General features: G+C 35.6%; 1 protein-coding gene across 8 annotated transcripts in view; it reads right to left on the bottom strand.

Annotated features, from left to right (window-relative positions):
* The window catches only part of ITPR2 (inositol 1,4,5-trisphosphate receptor type 2), a 529,604-nt gene that overhangs the window by 258,632 nt on the left and 245,810 nt on the right, over positions 1 to 25,162 (bottom strand). For all 8 annotated transcript variants that reach the window (XR_013522736.1, XM_054238248.2, XM_078339073.1 and 5 more), the window contains 4 exons: positions 24,598 to 24,798; positions 22,335 to 22,586; positions 18,422 to 18,547; positions 1,058 to 1,186 (listed from right to left, as the gene is read on the bottom strand). Coding sequence is in view for 7 of the 8 variants with exons in the window: in XM_054238248.2 (XP_054094223.1) it covers positions 1,058 to 1,186; positions 18,422 to 18,547; positions 22,335 to 22,586; positions 24,598 to 24,798 (708 nt within the window). In the remaining variant the exon portion in view is untranslated. The remainder of the gene's footprint in view (positions 1 to 1,057; positions 1,187 to 18,421; positions 18,548 to 22,334; positions 22,587 to 24,597; positions 24,799 to 25,162) is intronic.

The raw sequence follows: 25,162 nt of genomic DNA, 5'->3' as shown, positions 1-25,162 counted from the left end.
AATACCGTATTCAACACACATTTATTAGGTACTCTCTTCATGAGAGGCAACATGCTACACACTATAGAAAACTGATTATTTGCATTATAATTATATTCTTAATCAGAAAAATATGCCATTTCTTGAAGCCAATGACATGAATATCTTTAACAATCCATGGTTTATTCCCAAGTGCAAATGAGCAAGTGTTTCTGGGTTGGTTGGCTGTTTTTGGTTTCATATGATGGGCAAGTAGAGGAGATACCCATTTTGGACTACAGAAACAATTTCCTACGGTTCTATCTAATAGTATAAAAATTTTCCCTAAAGAAAGTATAATTGGAATGATATTTTTATAAGAGTAATACACTATCACTGTAGAATAGTTAGCGACCATGGAAATGAAAATCATCGAGAATCCTACAACATAGAGACACAGTGTCAACATTTTGAAGATATTTACTTCCTGGGTTTTCTGATGCATGTATGTTTGTATATTTCTTATGAAAATAAATTTGGATCATACTACAATGGAATTCAGTGGCCTAATATTACTTCGTGTTTATTTTCTTGGTCATCAATTTTCCCTTTAAAACATGATTTTTAATTGCTATATAATAAACCATCTGACAGATATATCATAATTTATATAGCTTTCCCTCCTTTTATTAATATTTAATTGTAAATTTTTTATATTATAAATACTTGGATTAAAATTTCATTATATAAACCTTTGATAATATTTCAGGATAAGTTACTAAAGTAAAATTATAGGGGCAAAATGTCTATTGTTTAAAGAATTAATTATGCAGTTATTTCAACACTTAGCAAACAACATACAGATATGAAAGTTCTTACTCTGCTTAGAGAAAGAGGAAAAACAATTCAATTTAAAGATGGGGTCTCTTTATTTTAAATGAAGTTTAGTAAACTCAGAAAGAGCCATAATAGTAAATAACATTAGAAAAGAATAAACACTGGAAGTGTAGGAAATGACTTCCTGACCAGAAAAGAATTTCTCCTACTCAAATAAGAGAAAGTCTTCACAACAAAATGCTTTTGCATTTGTTTAACTTACCTGGAGGCTGGTACTGTTGTCTGAAAAGGGAGAATTAAAGAAGCCGCTCACAATACTCATTATTGACTCCGTAACACACTTTTCCAAAAAGATGTCTGCATGTTTCCTGTCTGTAGTTGTATTGCAAACCTGTACAGAAAACAAAACAACTCAATATGTTTTACCCTATTTTTAAACCACAACTCAGTATTGGAACTATCTAAAAATTGTCCTGAAATAGTTTTCAATATTGTCAGCCTGAAATCATGAAAATTGTACCATTCTTCAGTAGCTTCTCCTTCAAGTTAGCTTGTCATTTCAGCCTTGGACCAGAATTCTTTCACAGACCCCCAGCCTCTTCTTCCTAATTTGCATCTCCCTTTTCTTGCACACCAACCTCTCCCTCAGTCTCCAAGCTTGGCTTTGCTGAAAAACACTTTTCCACTCAGTATAAGAAGACCAAAGATGAAACAGTCATTCTAAGTATAAGAAAGGTAATTAATGGTGGTTAGTAACTCCGAACATTTTCACTCCTAACCCTGGCTCAAATTGGAGGACACAAACACAGAAAGCATCTGGAGAGGAAAACAGAAAGGTAGGATAAGATAAATCAAACCCCTCCCAATAATTTTGACATTTTTCAGCCATGGAGTATCTGAGAAGCATGGAAGTGTACGTTTACATGCATTCTTCTCACAGTGGACTCAGCCAAAGAAACAATACTGGAGCTGGAGAAAGACCAGGAAGGAGTAGCCCTGGTTCCTGCTCTGATCTTTACATCTGATGAAATGAGGCAGAAATTTGTCATTTTGCATTTTGCTGTAAATTTCAATGTCAGCATGAACAAACTGCAAAAGCTAAGATACCTAATTAAAGACACACACAAAAAAAGTTGGCTGGTGAAAAGACAGAAAAACATGGAGATTAAAAAGAAAAAGAAGTGGGAGTGGTGAGCAGAGAATGTGAGAAAAGACTGAAAACCTGGAGCAGAGAAAGAAAGTTTAAATTTTCACAAAATTGTGGTGGGTTAATATGGTGGCCAGATGTTCCAGATGTTCTTTGACAATCCAAATTTTTATGTAATTTTTAAAATTTTTCAATAAGGTGCTTAACCAAAAGAATAAGTCAATGTAACTTAATCTGATACTGTTTTAAAAGCTTTCACACAAATTCATAAAAGAGAAAATTTTCCTTCTCAAACCATGTGTCCCGGGCTTGTGTTTGGGATCTGGGAGCACTAATACCAGCATTTGCCAAATGGAAGTGGGAGAAATAGAACAGGGTTTGTTTTGCATCTAAGTCACTTCCCATCTGAGCAGGTCACTTTTTCCTTAGCTATTAAATGAACCCTACCTGACTTTGTTTTTAAAGATTTTTAGTGTGTCTAATTTCATAAGGTAATTGCAGGCACAGGGCGATTAATGCAAATAAATTATGTCAAATTATGTAATCTTCTAGTTATTGTTCCAGCATATAACATAATGCCTGGCACACACAGGATGTTCAACAAATGTTTGTGAAATGAATGAATAATTTGGTCAATTTTTACATGAAAGAAGGATTAAGGACTCTTGTTTTAGGTTAAATTTAAGTTGGGCTATATTCCTGAAACATCTAACCTAGGATTAAAATTTAATTTAATTTACATGGTCCCAGATCTAATACAATATAAAATTGATCTTCCTATGATGGATAACCTTTCTGATACATAAGCTAAAAATATACTAAAGTTGAAGAGGTAGCAGACTAATTCCATCACAACCAAAACAAACGACCTCCCTCATTCCGTGGCACTTCATGCAATTGTGTGGGGCTCTCTGGAGTCATTAGAATATACCACACTGCATTTCCTACAGCTGGACGCTTGCCAAAAAAACACCCAGAAATTTGCTTTTTAGTCAGTAAATTAATTAAGGTAATCTATTTCTGGATAAAGACTTTCTTCAACATCCCAGATTATGAAAAGTCTGTGTTTTACAAAGCTATGTGGAACCTATTCCTCATTTCATTTAAACAAGAAATTCAAATAATTTTTCAAGGTTTTTTTTCTGTCCCCTATGAATGACAACATTTTCATTCTATACTATAACATCATGGAGAGCAAAGAAATGTAGAAAGCCACTTATTAAAAGCTTTTAAAATTTTTCGGGAAAAAAGAATCTCATAAATATGAATTTTTCAATTTTCCTTTATTTTTATTTATTGTCTCTTTACAATAAAGATTGGACATGGCTCAAAATTACATCACATCAAATGATCTTTTATGTGTAATATATAGTTTAAAAGTTTTAATCCATTTGCACATATTCACATAACATTCTTTCCTATAAAACACTTTCATGTACTGCCATTATCTAAATACTTATTTTAAAAGGCTATATTTATTCCAACATTCTAATGCACCATCATGCTTTAATCCATTTTTGGAATGAGTTGAGGTACACATTACCAATATTACAAATCATTTTCTTATTTTCTTAGTTATTTCCTTCTTGCTCATCTTTTATGATGTGAATTTTTTTTCTTTTATAAAGAATTGTGCAAAATTACTGTTTTTACTTTCAGATTTTTTTGGCATATTTCACCAAAAGAGGAATCACCAGATGAGGGTATGTAGACAGTTTTATATTGCTTGCTGGGCTGATCCTCTAAAATAATAAATATACAATGCTATCAACAAACTCTCCGCAGATATATGGGGTATCTCCACATTACCACCAAATAGCTTTTCTCTTTGGGGCTCTGGCTGTATTCAGCTAATGCAAGGCTCTTGCAGGAGATCAGAGTGGAAGAGAAAGAAGTCAGACACCCACCCTACCTCTGCCTCCATCCCCATCCCCCTCTCCATGTAGGGGCTTCTGTGTTCTCTGGATACAGCATCTACCGAAACCCTATCTCCATGTCGCCAAGCTTTCCCCAGGATCTAGTAATAATGTCCGCTCCAAGTGCCTTCAGGTCTAGAGGTGGTAAAATCCCTCAGTACTCTCCTATCTCTTCTTGTTAAATCTACCCCCGTTTCTTGAATTGTGCCATGTGTTTCCTACTAGGACTGATTCCTATATCAGTAAATTATAATTTTTATTAATTTAATTACATCTAAAAGTTATTTCTCATTTCTCTCGCTGTTAACAAGATTGGCCACTTTTCATGGAATCATTTCATTTCTATTTTCCGTCATACACAAACAATTCAACCCTGTAAATCATTTCCCAAAAAACTAATGACGGCACATTTAGTATAAGCTTAACATGTTTTTATGAGCTCTTTTCAGTTTCCTATCATACCTATTTTTGCTTTCTATTTAGTCTTTTCCATTACACTTCATTGTGTAAACTACTTTTTAACATTCAGGCACTGTTATTTATTTTGATCATTACTATTTACTAATATTTAACATAAAGAAGGAAAAATCACCCTCTTAAAAAGAAAAGAATAGTCTATTTTTATTCTAGTTTTTAACTCTTTAAAATATCTGCAGTTTGCTGCTGTAGGTGACCTAATTTATGAATTCTGATTAATTTTTCTCCATACTGATATTCAAATGTCCTCAAAACATTTATTAAATATTAATTCCTGCTTCATTTTTAGGTTACTTGAGGTCTGTCTAATAGTGTATTACTAATGACTACCTAAATCTCTCCCCAAATCTCTAATATACTCCATGGATTTTAAAAAAATATTTTAACCTAACTCCACAGAATGAAATGATTCCCTATCTGTAATATGTTTTACAACTTGAAACAACCAACTCCACCATCATTGTCTTTTCCAAGAAAAAAACTATCCATCTTTTGAAATATTTGTCTTCTCCTTCCAGATGATTTTTACTATATATTTGTCAGATTTCATGGCCTATCACATAAGGACACAAATTATTAAACTGAAGCTACATATTGGACTGGAATTTAAAACAATGAATCAAACAAAACAATGTCCTTGCTCTATTAGAGCCTTTATCCTAATCAAGAGAGACACATAATAGACAAATTAACAAATATATAACCTGAGTGATTAAAAAAATAATAAAGAAAATAATAGGCTAGAGAGAAATAAAGCAGGGAAGTGGTACAGGGAATGCAGCAGTCCGGGTAGGGATGGTCAAGGATTCCTGTTTATTTAAACAGCTTGGGTGGTATCTCTGCATAAGGCAACATTTCACAAATAACTGAAGGAGGAAGCAGCCATCGACATTTCTGGGGAAAGAGCAGGTAAGAAATTTCCTCTGCGATTATGTTCTTGGACACCAGGAGCAAGTCTGTCTTGCTCACCACTGGACACGTAGCACCTCAGCACATAACAGATACCCTAAAATTATTTGTTGGACAAGCAGATATTAAGTGAAGTTTCTAGACACAATTACGCCTGAATTTCTCCCCTTGCATATATGATGTCCTTTCTCTCTTCTGCTCTAAAAGTGACTGCCGCCCTTCCAAGGATGATTGTCTATGGTAAATAAGTTACCATATGTTGAGCAGCACTGTCCCATAGAACTTCCTATAAGGATGGAAATCTTCTATACCCGTGATGTCCAATATGGTAGCCATTACACACAGGTGCATACTGAACATTTGAAATGTGGCTAGCGCAACTGAGGAACTGACTTTCTACATTTTATTTAATTTATCTGAATTAAAACTTACATTTAAATAGCCACAGTAGGCAAGTGGCTACCCTACAGGGCAGGACAGCTCTAGAGCCAGTCACATACTTTTGATCATAAGGAATACAAATCTTAAGATCACTTTAGTATTCACATAGACAGTAAAAATGTTCCTCTAAATATCTGAGGTGATGTCTCATATTTATTTTAATTTTCACTCCCTTACTTGTGAGGCCAAAAATTTTCCAAGCATTTGCTTTCTATATCTCCTTTTTATGTGAATCATCAGCTCATATACTCAATTGGCTTTCTTTGAATTCTAAATTCTTTTACTAAACAGATAAAATTTTCATAATAGCAATACCTATTAATTGTAGGAACTCTGAAAAATACAGAAAATATAAAATGGAAAAATAAAAATTATGTATAATCCTAAAATTCAGATAAGACTATGATTAACATGTTGGAATTTTTTCTTCTAATATTTTTGGTTTGCCATATATATTTTACAAAATTGAAATCATTCTAGATTATCTGTTTCACATCTTCCCTTTTATACTTCATGCTTAAGCATTTCTCACATTACTAAAAATTCTCAAAAAATAATCTCAGTGACTCTAACATCCATTATATAGATATGTCATAATTTATTTAACCATTTCTCAAATATTAAATATTTAGGCTATTTCCTACTGTATATTATCATAAAGGTATGTTGAACTCCTTCGACCATATTCTTAATAGCATTTGTTTTGCTTTGTTTTTTGAGATGGAATCTCGCTCTGTCACCCAGGATGGAGTGTAGTGGTGCAATCAGCTCACTGCAACCTCTTCCTCAGATTCAAGGGATCCTCCTACTTGAGCTTCCCAAGTAGCTGGGACTACAGGCGTATGCCATCACACCCAGCTAATTTTTATACTTTTTGAAGAGACAGGGTTTCCCCATGTTGTCCAGGCTGGTCTCGAACTCCTGAGCTCAAGCAATCTGGCTGCCTCAGTCTCCCAAAGTACTGAGATTACAGGTCTGAGCCACTGCATCTGACCCTGTACACCATTTCAAATTATTTCCCAAGGACATATTTTGGAGGATAAATTATTTGACACATTAGAAAAGCATGAAGGGTTTTTCTAAATGCTTTTTAGAAAGGCTACATGAAATTATACTCTCTTTAGCAGGGTATGCAAATACATATCCTGAACTACCACCAACATTTAATATTATCTTTCCAAGCTTATAACTTAGATGGTTGAAAATTGGATCTTATTTATTTTCATGTTATTTTAAAAATTATTAATAGTTGAACATTTTTCAGAGGTATATTAACTACTTGTATTTCCTGTTCTTTAAATCATGAATGCTTGGTTTTTCCCATTTTCTGATTAAATTGTTAAGAGTTTTTCTTAAAGTTACATATAAGTTCTTCATGTGATGGTTATTACCCTTTTTGAACCTGTATAGTAGCTATTTCCATTTTGATGTGTTTTATTTTATTTATCAATTTATTTTTAGAGCCAGGGCCTTGCTCTATTGCCCAGGCTGGAGTGAAGGGGCATGATCTTGGTTCACTATAGCTTCAAACTCCTGGGCTCAGGGGATCCTCCCACTTCAGCCTCCCTAGTAGCTGGGAATACAGGCATATACCACCATGCCTAGCTTATTTTGTGTACAGACAGTCTCCCTCTATGTTGTCCTAGCTGGATCTCGAACTTCTGAACTTAAGCAATCCCCTGACGTAGGCTTCCCAAAACACTGGAGTTACAAGTTTGAAGTATTTTTAGTTTTTATTTATGATGTTTTTATGTACTTGAGTATTAAATTTTCAAACAATGAAATGGCTATGATTTTCCCCAGCTAATTTCATCTATTGCTTTCATCTAAAGACAGATAAATATTACTACATTTCCATCTATTTTTACTGCTTCACTTTTTTTCTATTTAGCTATGAAATCCATTTCAATTATTGCTATTATGTGAGTTAATTTTAACCCCAAATAGCCAGTGTCATCAATAGTCATTTTTACTTCAAATTGACAATTTTTATTGAGTGCCCGTTCCATGCCAAGAATATTCTACATACTTGAGATCCATCAGTGAACAAAATATGTAAAAAACCACTATTCTCATGGAGTTTCTATTACTAATAATACAAGGGTAGGCAAAGTACAGCACATGCATCAAACCTAGCCATATCCATTCATGTTTATATGGTCTAGGACTGCTTTCTCTATAGTAATTGTCATAATAGTGGAAATAGTAGTCTATAGAGTTGAAATATTTACTATTTTGCTATTTACAGAAAAAGTTCACCAATTCCTGGAAATATCCAATCCCTTTCCATTAATAGGTGATAATTTCTTTATTATATATCAATATCTTATATATGTAAAAGTCTATTTCTGGCTATTCATTTCATTTCATTGATATGACTACTTAATTCTATGCTCAGACCACACTTTCTTTGTTTTCAAATCCACTTTTTAAATATTTTTAGCTTCATATGATATTTATTTATTTAACAAATATTTACTGAGTATCTATTATGTTTGAGACATTGTTCTAGGTCAGGTATGCAGCAGTGAACAGAAACAAAATTCCTGTCTTTCATTTACTTCTACTGAAACAACTACAAATAAATATATTTTTAAATGTCAGGTGGTAATAAGTTCTATGGAGAAAAATGAAGCAATTGTACAGAGGATAGAGAAAAGAGGCTGTTTTCTTTATATAGGGTGGTCAGTGATGCCCTCTCTGAAGGGGTCACTTTGAAGGAAGAACCTAAAAGAAAAGAAGGAAGAAGTTATGCAGATAGTGGGGAGTCCAACATCCCAGGAAAATGTACAGGTGCTGAGATAGAAATGTGTTCAGCATATCCAAAGAGCAGCAAGGACGCTACAGCATGGAAGAGAGAGCTGGCTAGTGGGAGAATAAGATGACAAGGGGAAAAAGGGTGATCATAGGGCGGAGGCTGAGTCACACAGGGGTTTTACTGTGAGCAAGAAAGGAAGTCACTTGAGGAATCTGAGTAGAGGAGTGATAATCATCTTCTCCTTCTTCTTCTCCCTCTCTTTCCCCTTCAGCCCCTTCTCCATCTCCTCCACCTCCTCTTCCCTCTCCTTCAATCATGATGGCTGCTAGATAAAGAATAGATGGAGAGAGGGACAAGAGTGGAAGCTTGGAAACAGGTTATGAAGGTATTGCAATAAACCAAATGAGAGGGAATGGTACCTTAGGGTAGGGTAGTTGTGATGGGAATATTCAGGAGTAGTCAAATTTGGAATATTTTATGGTTAGAAATTGCAGAATTTGTGGAAGGACTGGATTTTGGGTAGAAGGAAATAAGATTTACAGATGACACCAAAATGGTTTGCCTGAACACCAAGAGTGAGTAATAGAATTGTCATTTATAGAGATGCCATAGTCTTGAAAGGGATTATTTTAGAGTCGGGCATGGGAATGAATAAAGAGTTTGAGGTTAGACAGCCAAGTGGAGCTGTCATGTAGACAGTTGAATATGTGAAACAAGACATCAGGAGAAGGGTAAAAAGTTATGAGAGTAGAAGAGATTAGTAAGCAGTGACTACAGACAGAGAAGGCATCCATTTCAAGGTTTGAGCCTGGCACACTACAAGATTTAGAAGTTGGGAACAGGCAGAGAAAACAAACAAGAGACTAAAGAGTGGACAGTGAAGTGGGTGGAAAAATAGACTGGAACTGACATCTGGTAGTCCAAGGGAAGAAGTCCTGTATAAGCCTTATATAAGTTACAGAATACTTTGTAATTCCTTATATAAGTTATAGAATACTTTATACTTCTTCACTTCCCTGCAATGTTAGTTAAAAGACCATATGAAATGAGCCCTCTCAAGTGAGATTGTTTTGATAGCTCATTTAACTTAAGAAAGTCAAGAAAATCATATTTTTAAATCAACTTATATCATCAAATTAAGAAACTAGAAAAGTGTATTTCAAAGTACATATAAATTATATCTTTACTCCAACCTCCTACATATTTATTTGGTAAGTTAAAGGATGAAAAATCTTAAGTAAAAGTTTGATTCAATATAAGAGTAATTAACAATTAAAGTTGTATAATAATAAAACCAATTATATCAAAAATGGGATCAAGTTATCTATCTGAAAGTGAAATATACCAGTTTGTCTTGTTAACCAGTGACCGATGGGACACTGACATGCCAGAGAGTTAGGTGAGCCTCCTAAATTATTTCTTGGTCTAATTTCATTCTGCCAGCACATCACTTAGAGTACTATCGGTCCTTACAGGATCCTGACATTAATGGCAAAATTAGAAACATCTTCAAAGAAAAAATATAGTCTGAGGCTAACATTGATCACAGTCTACCCCCTTTATGTGCCTCCTCATAATGACTCAAATCCCCTGACTATACAACAACAATCAGTTATAAAGCCAAAGAAAAGCTTTTCTGCCCTACAAACATTAGTTTTAGCTGCACTGGAACATAGATCAAAGTGAGCTGTCATTAAATGCTCTGAAAGACAGTGTAACAACTTTTCATGGGTCTAATCTGCCTGCCTAGATCTGGTGTACTTACAGGACATGGATGCTGCCTCTGTCAGGATATTAGAATGGAATAAGAATGTGAAACAATCTAGCACCAGTTTATTAAAAATAATCTTTTGGGAAAGATTTTCTTGTATGGGTCTTAACAAGTAAGAGGCAAGGAAATGTCAATAGGAAAATGAAAAATATTAAAAAGGTGACTTTAGACAGCTTCACTCAATGGCAGACAAAAAGACCCTGGTTGTGATGACTCCAGAAAAACACAAGAAGAATGGTGGAAGGTGGTATGAGTGCCAATTTCATTACTATTAGTAATTTCATTACTATTTCATGTGTATTTTATAAAATATTGTTCTCCAAATGTCTACTAAAATAAAGTGTGCTGGGTCATCTGCTGCCTGAAGTACTGGGTTCTATCCTGAATGTCATACCTTTCAACAAAACACAGAAACTAGAGAGATCTCAAAAGTAGGTTAAAACTAGAATCCCAGAAACTCTATCAGAAGAGGAATCACTGAAGGAATGGAGAAAATTTTGGGAAACATGAAGGCTATCATAAAATATTTGACCAGCTCTTGGGGAAAGGCACTGGATGATGCTACAGCAGCCCTCCCACTCTATACCTAGCTAGGAGAGTCACCCAGAAAATTCTCTCTGTAGAACCCAAAGGCAAAATTATGAGACCAACTGAGACAATCTTAATTTTCTTTAAGTTATATAATTTTGTGATTTCAAAATAGGTCAGTAGCAAGAATAGTGAGGAAGTGTTTATAGTAAACACATCTTTGCTTAACTGAATCATTTTGTGTTGCTGCAGATGGAATAACTAGGCAAAAATCATAATAAGGAAAAATTTGACTCAACATAAGTATTCTTAACAATTAAAGTCATACAGTAATAAAACCAATTTATCTCTGAAAATAGTATCATTTTAACATAAATATTCAGGGATAATAATTAAACTATTTAGTGTAATAATGAAATCAGTTGCCTCAAAAAATAATCAGATCAATAATAACTAGGGGAAAAAATGAAAGGGTTTCCTCTAAGATCTGGAACAAACAAGGATGTGCTCTTTCACCTCTGTTATTCAACACAGTACTGAGGTCCTAGCTACAGTAATCAGAAAAGAGAAAGAAACACAGGGCATCCAAATTAGGAAGGAAGAAGTCAAATTATCCTTGTTTGCAGATGATATAATCTTATATTGGAAAATCCTGAAAACCCCACCAAGAACTATTAGAACTGTTAAACAAATTCAGTAAAGTTGCAAGGTACTAAATCAACATACAAAAATCACAGGAGAATTTCTAGATGCCAACCATGAACAATCTGAAAAAGAAATAAAAGTAATCTCATTCACAATAGTCACAAATAAAATTAAATACTTAGGAAATAACCAAAGGAGAAAAATCTCTAAATGACAACTGTAAAACACTGGTGAGAAATTGAAGAGGTTACCAAAATAACAGAAAGATCTTCCATGTTCATGGATTGAAAGAATCAATATTGGTGCCACCAAAAGCAATCTACAGATTCTATGCAATCTTCATCAAAATACCAATGACATTCTTCACAGAAATAGAAAAAAAAATCCTAAAATTAATGTGGACCCATAAAAGACCCAGAATAGCCAAAACTATCCTAAGCACAAAGAACAAAACTGAAAGAATCATAGAACCTGACTTCAAAGTATACTACAGAACTAGAGTAACCAAAACAGCATGGTTCTGGCATAAAAAGACACATAGAACACTGGAACAGAATAGAGGACTCAAAAACAAATCCATGCACCTACAACGAACCCATTTTCCACAAAGGTGCTAAAAGTACATACTGGGAAAAAGGTAGTCTCTTCAATAAGTTGTGCTGGGAAAACTGAATATCCATAAGCAGAAGAATGGAAACTATATCCTTATCTCTCATAATATACAAAAATCAAATCAAAATGGATTAAAGACTTAAATCTAAGATCTCAAACCTTGAAATGACTACAAGAAAGCATCAGGGAAACTCTCTAGGATATTGGTCTGGACAAACTTTCTAGAGTAACACCCAACAAGAACAGGCAACCAAATCAAAAATCAACAAATGGGATGACATTAAGTTAAAAGGCTTCAAGTCAAGTGCAGTGGCTCACACCTATAATCCCAGCACTTGGAGAGGCTGAGGCAGGAAAATCACTTGAAGTCAAGAGTTCAAGGCCAGCTTGGCCAAAATGGTGAAACCCCATCTCTACTAAAAATACAAAACTTAGACAGGAGTGGTGGCGGGCAGTAGTCCCAGCTACTCAGGAGCCTGAGATGGAAGAATCACTGGAACTCAGAAGGCAGGGATTGTAGGTCACACCACTGCACTCCAGCCTGGGTGACAGAGCAAGACTCCATCTCAAAAAACAAAACAAAAACAAACAAACAAAAAAAACGCACAAAGCCTCTGTGCAGGGAAGGAAACAATCAACAAAGTGAAGAGATAATCCACAGAATGAGAGAAAATATTTGCAAACTATCCATGTGACAAGGAATTAATAACCAGAATCTATAAGGTGTTCAAACAAGTCTATAGGAAAAAATCAAATAATCTTATTTTAAAATGGGCAAAATATCTGAATAGACATTTATCAAAAGAAGACATACAAATGGCAAACAGGTACATGAAAAGGTGCTCAATATCATTGAGCTCCAGAGAAATACAAATTGAAAGTACAATGAGATATTATCTCACCCCAGTTATGGCTTTTATCCAAAAGAGAGGCAATAACAAATGTTGGCGTGCATGTGGAGAAATGGAAACCCTCATACATTGTTGGTGGGAATGTAAATTAGTACAATCACTAGGGAGAACATTTTGGAGGTTCCTCAAAAAACTAAAAATAACCAGACATGAAGGCTCACACCTGTAATCCTCACACTTTGGGAGGCTGAGACGGTGGATCACATGAGATCAGGAGTTCGAGACCAGCCTGGCTGACATGGAGAAACCCTGTCTCTACTAAAAAAAACACACAAGAATCAGGCATAGTGGTGCATGCCTGTAGTCCCAGCTACTCAGGAGGTTGAGATGGGAGATGCTTGAACTCCGGAGAAAGAGGTTGTAGTGAGCTGAGATCATGCCACTGCACTCCAGCCTGGGTGACAGAGCCAGACTCCATCTCAAAAAAAAAAAGCCACCAAAAATAAAGCCACCATATGATCCAGCAATCCCACTTCTGGATATATTCCGAGAAAAAAGGAAATTGTACATTGAAGAGATATCTGCACTCATGTTTGTTGCAGCATGGTTCATAACAGCCAAAATTTGGAGGCAACCTAAGTGCCCATCAACAGATGAATGAATAAAGAAAACATGACCAGCCAGGCGCGGTGGCTCTTGCCTGTAATCCCAACACTTTGGGAGGCTGAACGGCTGAATCACAAGGTCAAGAGATTGAGACCATCCTGGCCAACATGGTGAAAGCCCTTCTCTCTACTAAAAATATAAAAATTAGGTAGGCAATGCATGCCCGCAGTCTCAGCTACTTGGGAGGCTGAGGCGGGAAAATCACTTGAACCTGGGACAAGGAGATTGCAGTGAGCTGAGATTGCGCCACTGCACTCCAGCCTGGGGACAGAACGAGACTCCATCTCAAAAAAAAAAAAAGTGTTACTTATACACAATAGAATACTATGAGACCATAAAAAAGAATGAGATCCAGTCATCTGCAACAACTTGGAAGGAACAGGAGGTTATTATGTTAAGTGAAATAAGCCAGGCACAGAAAGACAAATTTTGCATGTTTTCACTTATTTGTGGGCACTAAAAAAACAATGAAATTCATGGAGATAGAGAATAAAAGGATGGTTACAAGAGGCTAGGAAGGGTAGTGGGGCAGAGGGAAAGTGGGGATGATTAATGGATACAAATATATAGTTGAAAATAATGAATAAAATCAATATTTGATAGCACAACAGGGTGACTACAGTCAACAATAATTTCTTGTACATTTTTAAATAACTAAAGAAATAGAATTGGATTGTTTGTAACAGAAAAAAGGGATAAATGTTTCAGATGATGGATATTCCATTTACTTGATGTGTTCATTACACATTAATGGCTGCATCAAAATATCTCCTGTACCCCGTAAATATATACAACTACTATTTATCCACAAAAATTAAAAAGAAAAAGAAAAAAGTGGTAAGATCAATATGAATCAGATATTTGAGTATGTGCTGAAGATTATGAATTGGATATAAATTTGATTACTAGTTTCTTCCAACCCTTAGATGCTATGATTCTTTAGGTTCAACTTATCAATTCCTATCCTCCAGATTGCCTTCATCATTTCTCATGGATGTAAATCAGTTCTTCCAGGATGCCATACTTTGTTGGAACTTCTGGATTTGGTTTATCTCATACAGGGCTATTCATGTGAACTACTGTTGTGAATGTCCACCTTTATGAACATAATTTCTAGTTTTTGCCTGTGCTGAATGGTCTGATTATCCTCAATTATTTGGTGTAGGTCTTGGAGAAGTTTCTTGAAACTATTTAAAAAGCTACATATAACCTTGTAATAATACTGGAGACAGTGATATGGATGATGTTACTAACTCTCTTACTGATGCTAATACGTGCTAAGAATTTTATATGCATTATCTCATTGGATTCTCCCACTAACCCTAGGGGAATGTGTTTTTATGGTATTCATTTTAAAACTCAAGGTCCAGAGGGTTTAAGAACCTTGCCCAAGATAAAATGAGCTGCTGAGAGGCAGAGTCTAGACTTGAACTCTGGTCTGGCTAAATCTTTTGAAATCCCTACTTTTAGCTACAATGCTCTACTACAGTGATTCTCAAAGTATGGTCCCGGGACCAGCAACTGCAGCATCACCTAAGAATTTGTTAAAAATGCCAAGTCTCACCTAAAAACCCTGGAAGAAAACCTAGGCAACACCAACCAGGACAAAGGCACAGGCAAGGACTTCATGACTAAAACACCGAAAGCAACAGCAACAAAATCCAAAATAGACAAATGAGATCTAATTAAACTTAAGAGCTTCTGCACAACAAAAGAAACAATCATTAGAGTGAACTGGCAACCAACAGAATGGGAAAAAATGTTTGCAATCTATCCATCTGACCAAGAGCTAATATCCAGAATCTACAAAGAGCTAAAGCAGATTTGCAAGAAAAAAACAAACAAACGCATTAAAAAGTGGGCAAAAGATATGAACACTTTTCAAAAGAAGACACATATACAGCCAACAAACATATGTAAAAATGCTCATCATCATTGGTCATTAGAGAAATGCAAATCAAAACCACATTGAGATACCATCTTATGCCTGTGAGAACGGCAATCATTAAAAAATCTGGAGACAACATTTGCTGGAGAGGATGTGGAGGAAAAGGGAACACTTTTACACTATTGGTAGGAGTGTAAATTAGTTCAACTATTATGGAAGACAGTGTGGCAATTCCTCAAGGATCTAGAAATAGAAATTCCATTTGACCCAACAATCCCATTACTGGGTATATACCCAAGGATTATAAATCTCTCTATTATAAAGATACATGCACACGTATGTTCATTGTAGCCCTGTTCACGATAGCAAAGACCTGGAACCAACCTAAATGCCCATCAATGATAGACTGGACAAAGAAAATGTGGCACATATACACCATGGAATACTATGCAGCCATAAAAAACGATGACTTTGTGTCCTTTGTTGAGACATGGATGAATCTAGAAACCATCATTCTCAGCAAACTGACACAAGAACAGAAAACCAAACACCACATTTTCACTCATAGGTGGGTGATGAACAATGAGAACACTTGGGCACAGGGAAGAGAATGACACTCACTGGGGGGGGGAGTAGAAGGCAGGGGAGGGGAGGGAAGGGACAACAGAGGGGCAGGGAGGATGTGGAGGGCCAGGAGAAATGCCTGATGTAAGTGATGGGGCAGTGGAGGGATGGAGACAGCAAACCACCATGGCATGTATGTACCTATGCAACAATCCTGCAGGATGCAGGATGTACACATGTACCCCAGAGCCCAACATGCAATTAAAAAAAAAGAAGCCAAAAAAATTCCAAGTTTCACATGTATGGAAATCAGAAGCTCTGGGAATAGGACCCAGCAATCTGTATTTTACCAAGCGTTCCAGCTAAGCCTGATGCTCACTAAAGCTTAAAAACTGCTCAACTGAACTAAAAATTTACCTAGAAGGCCACATTCTACACATTTAACCACACTTAGTTTTATAACTTGAATTTGAAAGTTTGTAGAGACTCTGATCTTTCTTCATGGGGAGAGAAAGAAATCCCAAATATGAAAAAGTCAGATTTCTGTATCCTTCCCTGAAAAAGGAAGGGTGATCCTTGTTAATCCTGGTAAAGGGATTAGAGAGCTACTGTTTTAAAATATAAACAAGAGGGAAATACTTTTAAAAACCTTTTAAAAGGTAAGCTATTGTGGCTAGATATAAAGAAGAAATAGATCAAGAAGATCTTGAAATTCCTCTAGAGCTTTAATATAATAAATAACATTAATTATCTAATTAAGTAATAGTTAAAACAAAAATCATTGCTGTATGTGTATTTTTTTTCAAAAACTATAAATCCGTACACTTTTGCCTGGCAAATACCTCAGTGAAAACACTATTTTCCAGGTGACATAATCAACAGAAGTTATCATTGGTTTTCTTTGGTTTAAAAAATAAAAATCCTTTCAGCTTTATAGCTCATACTGCCTACAATGTGACCTTGATCTGTTTCAGGATTATCTTTAGTCAGTAGCACTGTGCAACTCTGCAAATCCATCTATAATCTCTTTAATATCCTCCTGCACGTGCAGTTTTAAAGCTCAGTCGTCGGCATGTAAGTCACTCCTTAACTCAAGGTCTCTGGAGATACTATAGCTGGTCAGAATTAAGGTGTTCACAAGGTCAATGGGGACACATATGAGTGCTATGTTTTATGCTGCACAGAACAGGACAATTTCTCTATAGGTGCATATGTACCTGAGATAGGCGTTAAGTGGCTTTTAGCTGTATGGAAATGAAGTGAAACAAGAACTATCTCACTTTACCACACTACCCCACACCAAAGGTAAAATAAGTGCATTTCACCTGGAAACCTTGGCTAAATAAAAAAAGTTCATGCTCTTGAATAACACATGATTCATTGTATTATCCAAGGTGCTCTCACATGTCTGAGTCTATGGGCAGTGAAAGGAAGGCTGTACCTTGCATCCCTCCTTTCAGAAAAAGCTGTAGAAAGGCAGTGAGCTAACAGATAACAACATCCATTCTTGTAATTAAGATAATAAAAATATGGACTTCACTAATCTTTCTCCTCCAAATACATCTATATGAGGCCTATACAAAGCTACCAGTGCTCAGGAATGTTAGAAGGCCAAAGGGGCTAAGACAGGCCACCATCATACATAATAGGTCTAAGAAGTTAGCTATACACCATCTTCTTTAGCGAACATCAGTTAGAGATTTTTTAGACCCTGGCTGTTACGATAATTCAGTATGCAAAAAAAGGCTAAGATGTGCTAAATAAAATTGTGTTGCCTATCAAAGAGATTCCATCCATCTTTTCTTTCTTCATTCATTCATTTACTCAATATTAACACAGCAAAAACATATGCCAGGCAGTATCTAGAAAATGCCAATCAGCTCCATATGTCCTCCACAACAGCCCCCAACAAAAAAAACAGTAACAAGCAGAATATAATTTGGTGGACATGAGTGAAAATGCCAGATGATTAAATTACTAGAGCACACTTCCAAAGAAGATTCTGAATAGGCAACAGGGGGAAAGGCTAAGTCCTCAGCTGGTAGTCAAGTACCTATTTGCCTAAAAGCAGTAGTCAAGACCTCTTCAGGTCTCTTTATCTGTGCTTTGTAATTCCACTTAGAGTAAGAGATTAAATGCAAATTGACCTCTGCCAAGTATATTCTCTAACCAATATAGGAAAGCCACTAAGATTCCATTTAATAACCGACAAATACAGTCACTCATAAAGGTAAAAATGAACACTTTACCTGCTGCTATCTACAATGTACTAGGTATTTTGTGTATATATTAACTAATTAAATCTCATTCACAATCTTCTGAAATTTATTCACAACTTTATGAATGCATTAAATCAAAAGGTAGTGGATTTAACTGCAAGTTTTCATCCAGATGCTTAATGCTATTAGTCAAAATATCTATTGATGGTCTTCAATGGTCAAAATCTAACTTACCCTTGCCATATCCACCAAGAAGTTTTCAAATAATTTCCAAATGTGGTTACTTGTATAGATTTCTTTCATTTCCACTTCAGTGTCAACATAACAGTGATTAACAAAGTTCACATAAGCGATTTTAACCTGTGCAAGTGTCAAATACAAAAGAAAGTTAGTTTTCTTTATTGCTGACTTTCCAATATTAATTATGAAAGATTAACATAAAATCTGTTAGCTTTTATGGTAGATCAAAGCATATTTTTTGTCTAACCAGAAAGTATTTCCATTTCTCTTCTTTTGCTAAGAGTCCACTGACCTAGTTGTGAAAACGTGGGGCCTAGTACTCCATCCCCCTGGGCCCAACAATTGCTGTGAGACAGAACTTTATGCAAAACAAGCCTATCATATTGGAGACACTAGGTGTCCAAAGCAACCCCTTCTTCCTCTCACTTTCCCTTTCTTCTTCCTCTCTCCCTCCCTCCCCTCCAATTCTGTTCCTATCTTGAGGACCTGGTTTATGCTCAATAACATACTTAAGGGCCAGGCTCAGTGGCTCACCCCTGTAATCCCAGCTCTTTGGGAGGCCAAGGTGGGCAGATCATGAAGTCAGGATATCGAGACCATCTTGGCCAACAAAGTAAAACCCTGTCTCTACTAAAGATACAAAGAAAAATCAGCCAGGCGTGGTGGTACACACCTGTAGACCTAGCTACTCAGGAGGCTGAAGCAGGAGAATCGCTTGAACCCAGGAGATGCAGGTTGCAGTGAGCCAAGGTCACACCATTACACTCCAGCCTGAGCAACAGAGTGAGACTCTGTCTCAAAAAAAAAAGGACATACTTCAGGTTCAAGTAAACCTTTCAGTTTGATAACACTGCCATGTTTAGAATTTAAAAGAGCTGTGTAGTAGCTTCCACTAAACTAGCAGTGGCTATAGTTCTTAAAAGTTTGTTATTTTTTAATTTTTAAAAAAAAAATTTTGTCAAATTCTTACAGAACTTGTTAAAAAGTAGACCTCTTATGCTCTTTTAAATTTTCCAATGTATATAAATACAATTACTTGACTAAATACGTTATCCTCCTCCTCTTCCTCCTTCTTAGTAACTCTTTCATTTTTATCTCATTGCTAAATTGACATGAGGTAAACCTTAACTTTAAGAAACCATCTTTCTCCAGGTATGTGGCAAAATATACTCAAAAGAGAATGAGGCAGAAAGATGAAGGAAAAAGGGATGAGAAATAGAATGAATTCTGACACTGTTTGAACCTCTGGATCCATCTGAATAAGCATACTTCAAACTCCTAAGTATTGGGGCCAATAAAATTCCCTTTTTTGTTTAAACTGGTTTATATTAGGTTTCTGTCACTTGTAACCAAGAGAGTCCTAATAAAACATTTAAATATGTTGACCAAGAAAATACTTCATTGCCATTCGAAAATATTTAAATTACTTTTTCTGAGAAGAAATAAGCTCATAGTTTACTCCCCAAAATGTATATTAAGATATAAATGTAGTAAAATTCCTTTCTGGAATTAGTGAAATTCCTCATAAAGGATTGGGACAAATATCATTAACATACACCATTTCTAAAACACATAGAACAGTGATGTTTGTTTTGTATTTTTTTGTTTCCTTCATTATGAAAATCTGATGAATCTATAAATCTGAAAAAATGTATGTACACAAAAAATCATGTGAACAATTTAAGGGGACTTATGGAATCCAAATTGAAACCATAAAAAATTTAGGAGAGCTTTCATACCCTTCATGCTTCTCTGTACTTCACTGAGCCTGAACAAACCATCAATGGGAGAGTGCATGTCAAGGATGGCCACAGGGTACAGAGACGTGGGCCACTCAGTGCATTCTCACGCCTATCCTCGCAGTAGCTAAAATTGACTCAGTGTTTCCTATGTGCCAAATACCATCAGCATTTTGTATGAATTATTTAATTTAATCCTCCAACAATCCTATCAGGTACATACAATAATTATTCCACCTTAAAACTGAATGAATACACAAATGATAATAAGAGAGTCTACACAGCAGTCCAAACATTCATCCTTGCAGTTATTTCTAAAGGCTTAATATATCTGGAAACGTGTATCTTTTTGGAAAAACCTATATAATATGGCAAAAACAGAGCTGTGCTGGGAGAGGGTGGTGAAAAGATTATGGTCCCATGCCAAGGATCCAGTTATGAATGCTATCAAAACCAGTTGGGGCGATATGGAAGCAGCAGATGGGGCAAGAATGAAATAATATAGATGATAGCAAATTGAAGGAATTGAAATTAAAAAGTTAAGTAATCTATTGAAGTCAGTCACACACTAGAATGTAATGTATCCAGGATCCTGATTCCTTCTTTAATTCATTTGTGTATTCATTCAATACTTATTTATTGATGTAGGCTCTGGATCAAACAATATAACAGTGAAGAGAAACAGATCCAAGTATGGCTACTCTCAGAACTTACAATCTTGGGTATGGGCATGAGGGTTACAGGTCTTTTCCTACTAACAAGATGGACATGTCAAATTTCAAACTATATATTCTTACAGACTGTACTAAGGAAGGCCAAGGAAGTCTTCCCTGGAGAAGTAAGGCTTAAATTAAGATCTAAAGATGAAAAGGAGTTACTTAGATAAATGTAAGAGGTAAGAGTGATAGAGTCAGAGGGAACTACATGTTGGAAGAAATATACCCAGAATCAGGCTTTGAGGAAGGAAAGAGCCCAGGGACTTCATCATTAGACTAGACTTCCCTTCTTTGTCATCTTATTTCAAACCAATCAAGGCATGAAGTATCCTTGGATTGACATGTCAACAATTCCATAAAATTTCACAAAAATATGCTTTTAAGTCCATCACTACACAGGATTACCTAAAAGTAGGGAAGTTAACCTTATCTGATACCTTTTTAAGTTACTGTGATTTTAAATGTTTGGGTTTATATCTTTTTCAGTGTATCACACATTTATATGCTTTGCAACAACATACAACAGTAGAAAAGAAAGAAATTATTGCACTGTACATTCCTGGAAGCCTCATTAATAGAAACTTATTGGCAGACAACCAGCTGCTACTGAGACTTTTTTCTATCATCAGAGCCAAACTAGGACAGAGGGTAAATGATGTGGGAATAAAGCAAACTGTGTGTGCATATTTTCATGAATGCATCATTCCATAAAGCCTGGTAAACCTGCAGAGTCTATTACGTGGTCCTGCAGCACTATCCTAGCCTCTCCAGTCAGTCAATGACTATGAATCATTTATGAAGCACCCGTTTATTCTCAAGAACATACTAAAGGTTCAAGTAAACCTTTCAGTTTGATCACCTTGACATGTTTAGAATTTAAGAGAGCTGTCTAGTGGCCTACACTAAACTAGCAGTAGCTATAGCTCTTAAAAATTTCTTATTGGCCAGGCTCAGTGGTTCACACCTATAATCCCAGCACTTTGGGAGGCCAAGGTGGGTGGATCACCTGAGGTCAGGAGTTTGAGACCAGCCTGGCCAACATGAAACAGTGAAATCCTGTCTTTACTAAAAATACAAATATTAGCTGGGTGTGAGGTGCATGCCTGTAATCCCAGCTACTCAGGAGGCTGAGGCAGGAGAATCGCTTGAACCCAGGAGGCAGAGGTTGCAGTGAGGCAAGATCATGCCATTGCATTCCAGCTTGGGCAGCAGAGTGAAACTCTGTCTCAAAAAAAAAAAAAGTTTATCATCTTTCAGGACTTCTTATAGATCTTCTTATTAAAAAGTAGACATTTTATGCTCTTTTACATTTTCCAAATTATATAGTTAAATACAATTCCTTGACTAAATACATGATCTCATTATAAATATTAGTATGGGGGACTTCTGGCACTTAAACTTTAAAAATTAACAATGATTCTCCTAGAGCTCCTAAGCTTTTGCCAGGCTTACCTCAGGGATGCAGTCATCGTGGGTCACCACTCTCACTATGTCGTCCAGTGGCAGAAGGGAATTACACTTGATTTCAGTGTAGACATTTTTCCCCTCTGTGCACGCTGCCAGCAACTCCACCAGGGTGATGTGGTAGGCTAAGGGGCCACTCTCATCCCCTCGGTCTCTCTCTGAACACATCATGTGGAGAAGGATTGGAAATGATGCTCTATCATTGTAAAATATCAGCACATCTTCACCCCCATTTATCAACTGAAATGACAATAAGAGAGTCTACATAGCAGTCCAAATATTCATTCTTGCAGTTATTTTCAAAGGCTTCATATATCTGGAAACATGTGTATCTCTCTGTAAAGACATATGTAATATGACAAAAGCAGAGCTATGCTAAGGTAGGGTGGTGAAACGGTTATGGTTCCATGCCAAGAAACCAGTTGATGGACACTATCAAAATCAGTTGGGGTGATATGGAAGCAATAGATGGGGCAAGAATGAAACAACATAGATGACAGTAAATTGTTCTCTACTTTTTTTTGGAAGACTCCATGGCCAAAGCACAAGAAATCTTATAATTTTACTAGAGAAGAATAAAATATCCCACCCACTGCAATAGTGACTATATAAGTAAGCAAGTGCATTGAGTTAATTTCAGCTCTATAAAAGTCTAGAAAATTCCATGCATCATTAGAGAATTAAAGCAAAAGCAGAGATCACAGAAATAAGCAGAAAACTAAGACACACAGACAGACACACACACACACACACACATACATACACACACACACAGAAAATGAGCGAGACAAAGGTATGACTAGGTAGGGGCTTTTAGGACATAAATTTTCTTTTATGCTTTGTTTATATAATTTTAGTAGAAAATTCCCTCAGGTGGAAGTTTTATTACTCAAACTCCATAATATCTTATTGTCTATTATCAGTACCAATTTTTCTAACCCCAGTATGAGATATTTTGGTGGATAACTAAGGATATACAATTTTTTCTCTATGTATTATATTTTAAAGTGACAAATTATTTACATCTATAAGCCAATTAGTTGGTTACTTTGAAAGTTTTGTTGAAAGAGAATGTATATGTGTCAAAAATATATATTGTATATTAACATAATATAATATTATGATTGCTTCTTTATGCATAGAAACACTTCACCTAACAGTGTCATAGGAATGTCTTCACTGTTTGCTGCTTTCGTATTCTAATTCTTTCCTTGCTGATCATAACACAAAATCCAGTCAGTTCCCACATTTCCAGACAATGAGGAGTCAATGTGGAGGTAAATGCAGGTTAGAAAAAGGTACATTTTACAAGCTTAAAATGTTTCTTAAAATGTTTAATAACAATAATTTACAATTAAAAATTCAACGCCTTAAGATAAATTAATTTCGAGATTTCTAAGTGGCAGGAGGGACTCCTTGAATCAATGTGGAAATCTCCTCCAATCCCAAAGTTAAGGTATACAATATGAAAATGCCCAGAAACCAATAAAAATCTACCATGTAACTGTTTGGTAGCCATGGGTGGAAGCTCCCTTAATCTATATGGGCCACTAGAGAACCATTTGGTCACAGAGCAGTGATTTAATCAATGGGCTCTTTAAGCTGCTAGTTCTCTAATGTATCATACTTGCTTCCTCGTAACTTACTCATTACATAAATATCACTCAATGTCAAACATAAAAATGAAAAAGGCAAATAAATAGATGAAGTATCTTCATCTATTCAATTGCTGAAATTTTTAACTTACTTTAAATAGTAAGTTTCCATATGTTGTAATAAATTACTGTTGGGTAGTTTTTATTACTTAGTTTGACTCTCTTGAAAGCTCTCTGCAAATAGCAGTACAGAACAACCATTCTATATTTCAGAAACACAGCAATAAAGGCACTGGAAAAGCACAGTTCAGTCTGTCTTTCTTATATTATTGGAAACTTAAAGATATAAAATTTTGTCACTTTCATTCCAAAAAAATCAATAAAATTTCAAAGGATTTTACCCATTATTTAAAATACACAAATTTGTTATGGGTCAAAAAGAAAAACTTCGAAAATCATAAAACCAACTTAAGATATGTTGCTTCACTAGATTAAAGCAAAGTATATTTGCACTTAAGTAGTCATTATTAAACTAAACAACTAAACAATTTTCCAAATCTATATCATTGGGGGTTTTTTCACTCTAAATTAATAGAAAATGCATATTTGAACATACTGTTTATATAAAGCTGATAAAAGGCAAACTGAGAACATACCTCTGTCATTACCATATCCTGGCATTTTTTCACATATTTACCATCTGCTTTTACAATTGTTTGCAAAAACTTCAGGTACTCCACGTGGCGGCCATGTGTCTCAATGCAGTGCACAAAGTGCTGTACAACTCTCTCACTAATTTCGTTGCACAGGTGGTAATTGTTCATGAAGATGTGCCTCATGGTTTCTGCTTCAAGGAGCTAAACACAGAGGAACGTGCCCTTGTAATTCTGACAAGATCAATTTTCTATTCTACAGTACTTAGACTAATTGCCCTGCGTGTGATCAGTTTTATATTTTATACGAAGCCACAGCAAATTTTCTGTGCAAGTCTTCCAAAAAATGCAATGAGATCATTAACCATTAAAAGAAAACTGAGCTCACAGAGGAATTTAGTTGGAGAAAGGAGCTCATTATCATAAACTGCAACATATTGGCAACAGTATTCTTGAGATTAATTATGAATTCAAAGTTAGGTCTTCCATAAAATCTACTCAAACACATTTTACAGACAAGGGCAAACTCCACCTCTGAGTTTTCCATATTTACCTTATTTACGGCATT

The sequence above is a fragment of the Callithrix jacchus genome, chromosome 9 (genome assembly GCF_049354715.1).
Source record: "Callithrix jacchus isolate 240 chromosome 9, calJac240_pri, whole genome shotgun sequence".
NCBI lineage: Eukaryota > Metazoa > Chordata > Mammalia > Primates > Cebidae > Callithrix > Callithrix jacchus.
The sequence above is the reverse complement of the archived record's forward strand: the minus strand, read 5'-3'. Positions and strand labels throughout refer to the sequence as shown.